The following is a 2,826-nucleotide window of genomic DNA, read 5'->3' as shown; positions in this document are numbered from 1 at the left end:
TTACCTTGGTTCGTTATTTGCTAATGTTTACACAAGCCATAAAACATTGTTACATCACAAAGTGGCCAAAATCTGATCAGAAACTGTCAAAATCTCTCAACACAGAGGGGACACATATTTATGTATAAAGACATGTAAAGAGGATTGCAGAATAAGGACCTACACAGCGGCTGCATTAGATCAGTGACATGTGGGGGTGTTTTTCAGAGGGCTGGTTCTCTGTGACCCCGGAGAGGATCGCCGAACACATCGCCCTCCGGGTGGAGCACAGCTTCCCCGACTCTCAGCTGATCATAGACGCCTTCTGTGGAGTGGGAGGAAACGCCATCCAGTTCGCCCTCGCTGGAAAGAGAGGTGGGTGTGTGTGTGTTTGGTGACAACTTTGTTTCATTATGTTCCTTTTTCTATTCTGCTGACCTCTACAAGTTGAAGTTCATTTTAATCAATCAAGTTCACCCCATGTGTCAGAGTTTTCCATATTTGTTTGAATTATTATCTGTATGTATATTTTTCTTACTGTTCTTCATATACATAACATATAACCTATAATAATCAGAATGACAATACAAACTCCCGATAGATTATGGAAGCATTGGTTTTTATTAATGTATAAAGCCATTTTAGGTAAGTGTACATATGTGCCAGATTTGCTCCAGTTTGTGACTCTTACAACCTCAGATCCAGTGCCTTGAAACGGTTCCAGGTACCTGCTGTGCGGACTGAGGCTGGGAAAAGGAGTCTTTTTTATTATGGTCCTTGGTCTTGGAATGACCTTCAATCAAGACTAAAACTGAGGGCACTTGTCTCAATAGCATGTTTTAAATTGAAGTTGTCTGAAGTCCTTACCACCAGCTGCCTTTGCAGTAATAAGTAGTGTACCTTTCTTACTGTCCAAATGTGCACAATGTAGTGACTGCTTTTCCTCTTTTGTTTTCTTAGCTATGTTCTCTGTATTTTATATGTCGGTGTTATGTGTAACGTTGCTGCCTTCTTGGCCAGGTCAGCATTGCAAATGAGATTCTATCTCAATGCTTTATATAAATAAATAAAAGTACATTCTACTACTTTCATGTCACTATCCTCTCCATCACCATACAAGTCTTGGGTGGGATGTAAACTTAATTTAAAGGTACAGTGGTTCATGGACAAATGCACTGATTCACAATTGATGTAGCTGAAGTGAAATGTAAGAAATGTTCTCAAAGTACTACAAATAGTGCATTATCATGGTTTATAATGCCCAACAATAACCCAACACTAACAAGTTAGTCTCTATTATCTGATTTAATCTGATCAGAATATATCTGGAGTGTATTTGTCAGCTGAACATTAATTGAAAGACAGTTAAAGATATGAGAAGTTGCAATATTATATAAAGCTTCAGCTCTTAAAGATAAAGCAGCAAGGTCATTGTCAACTTGAGCTGCTCTTTTCTTATTATCCTTGCCTCAGCATTCTCCTTTAACCCTAGTTCTTTTAACGATGTATTAAGAAATCAAGTTAAAATGGTCATTCTGATACCATGTCAGCATTAATTGAGATTAAAATGCTCAATTTGTTAATGGGGGCTTGTATAAAGATAATAGAGCAGAACATTTTTTTAAACAGTTAAGATGGCCACCATGTTTGCAGCCTGTGATGGACTGTCCAAAAGCATGATTGAACATGTTCCATTGTCTATAAGCATCCTTCAGCCAGATCACAGACTCTGTATCTCTCCTCCTCATGTCCTGGGTCTCGTCTCAGTCCTGGCCATCGATATCGACCCGGTGCGGCTGGACTTGGCGCGCCACAACGCTGTGGTTTACAACGTCGCCGACAGAATCGACTTTGTGCAGGGGGACTTCCTCGAGCTGGCGCCCCGTCTCCTTGGAGATGTGGTCTTCCTCTCACCACCGTGGGGGGGGCCAGACTACCTGACTGCAGAGGTGTTTGACATCAAGACGATGATGCAACCTGATGGATATCCTTTTAAAGCAGATTAATTATTATTCACCATTTCTATCCGTTTACTCTAACATGGTTATAGTTTGTGGTAAATATGTTTCTGGTCTTAAGTTCACTGTGATGTTTCAATTTTATTGAGCAAAGTATATCATAGAGGTCGTGTTTTTGACTTGATAAGTTTTTATTTTATATGTGTAAAAGCGAGATTGCCGCCAAACATTCCCCTAACGTTGCTCCGCCAGTTTTTGAGCAGCATTAGGAACAATCTATTATTATTTGGACGATCGACCGTTAACACTGTGTCAATTTGGTGGTTTTACAGAACCACGCAAAATAAAAAGCTGGTCTGAAATTGCTCATGAGAACGTATTTAAGAACTCTACTGGTTCTCTGTGTAGATGGCGTTGCTATGGGGAACAACAAAGGTTTGTAATAACTCTCACCAGAAGGGTAGAAAAAGGTCCAGTAATGACATTTATAAAAAGGGGAGAGTGGGGACACTTTATGCATTTCTCTCAGTTACTCAGAGACTTTTCAGACAAGACTCATACTTATATATTAAACTTACAAATGTGTGCCAATTACCCATACCATTTAAAGATGAATATATATGACAAATTACATTACATACATGCATACATTTGAAAGGAAAAAGTCAGATGTTTCAACAGACCCCAGTCTCCCCTACTAGTTCATTTGGAGTGTGCTAGTTAGATAGCTAGCTTGCTAAAGTTATCTAGCTAGCTAACAAACTGGCTAGCGACCCTCCTGTCATGTGGCGTGGGTTGTTATAAAAGACACTCAACATATTATCTAATCTAATGCGCGCACACACACACACACACACACACACACACACACACACACACACACACACAC

The 2,826-nt window shown here is 39.8% G+C and overlaps 1 protein-coding gene across 1 annotated transcript; it reads left to right on the top strand.

The window, feature by feature from the left end:
- Positions 1–6: 6 nt before the first annotated feature.
- tgs1 (trimethylguanosine synthase 1) lies at positions 7–2,820 on the top strand. Its single transcript, XM_010787521.1, has 2 exons — positions 7–354; positions 1,747–2,820. Exons 1-2 carry the CDS (start codon positions 189–191, stop codon positions 1,983–1,985), a joined length of 405 nt encoding a protein of 134 aa, XP_010785823.1. The 5' UTR covers positions 7–188; the 3' UTR covers positions 1,986–2,820.
- Positions 2,821–2,826: the final 6 nt, after the last annotated feature.

The sequence above is a fragment of the Notothenia coriiceps genome, unplaced genomic scaffold (genome assembly GCF_000735185.1).
Source record: "Notothenia coriiceps isolate Sejong01 unplaced genomic scaffold, NC01 NC01_scaffold00001175, whole genome shotgun sequence".
NCBI lineage: Eukaryota > Metazoa > Chordata > Actinopteri > Perciformes > Nototheniidae > Notothenia > Notothenia coriiceps.
This window is presented reverse-complemented; position numbering and strand designations above follow the sequence as displayed.

Coding starts and splice junctions, on each gene's coding strand:
- tgs1 (XM_010787521.1), top strand. CDS start 189: ATGTGGGGGTGTTTTTCAGAGGGCTGGTTCTCTGTGACCCCGGAGAGG. Junction 355..1,746: donor CGCCCTCGCTGGAAAGAGAG/GTGGGTGTGTGT, acceptor GTCTCGTCTCAG/TCCTGGCCATCGATATCGAC.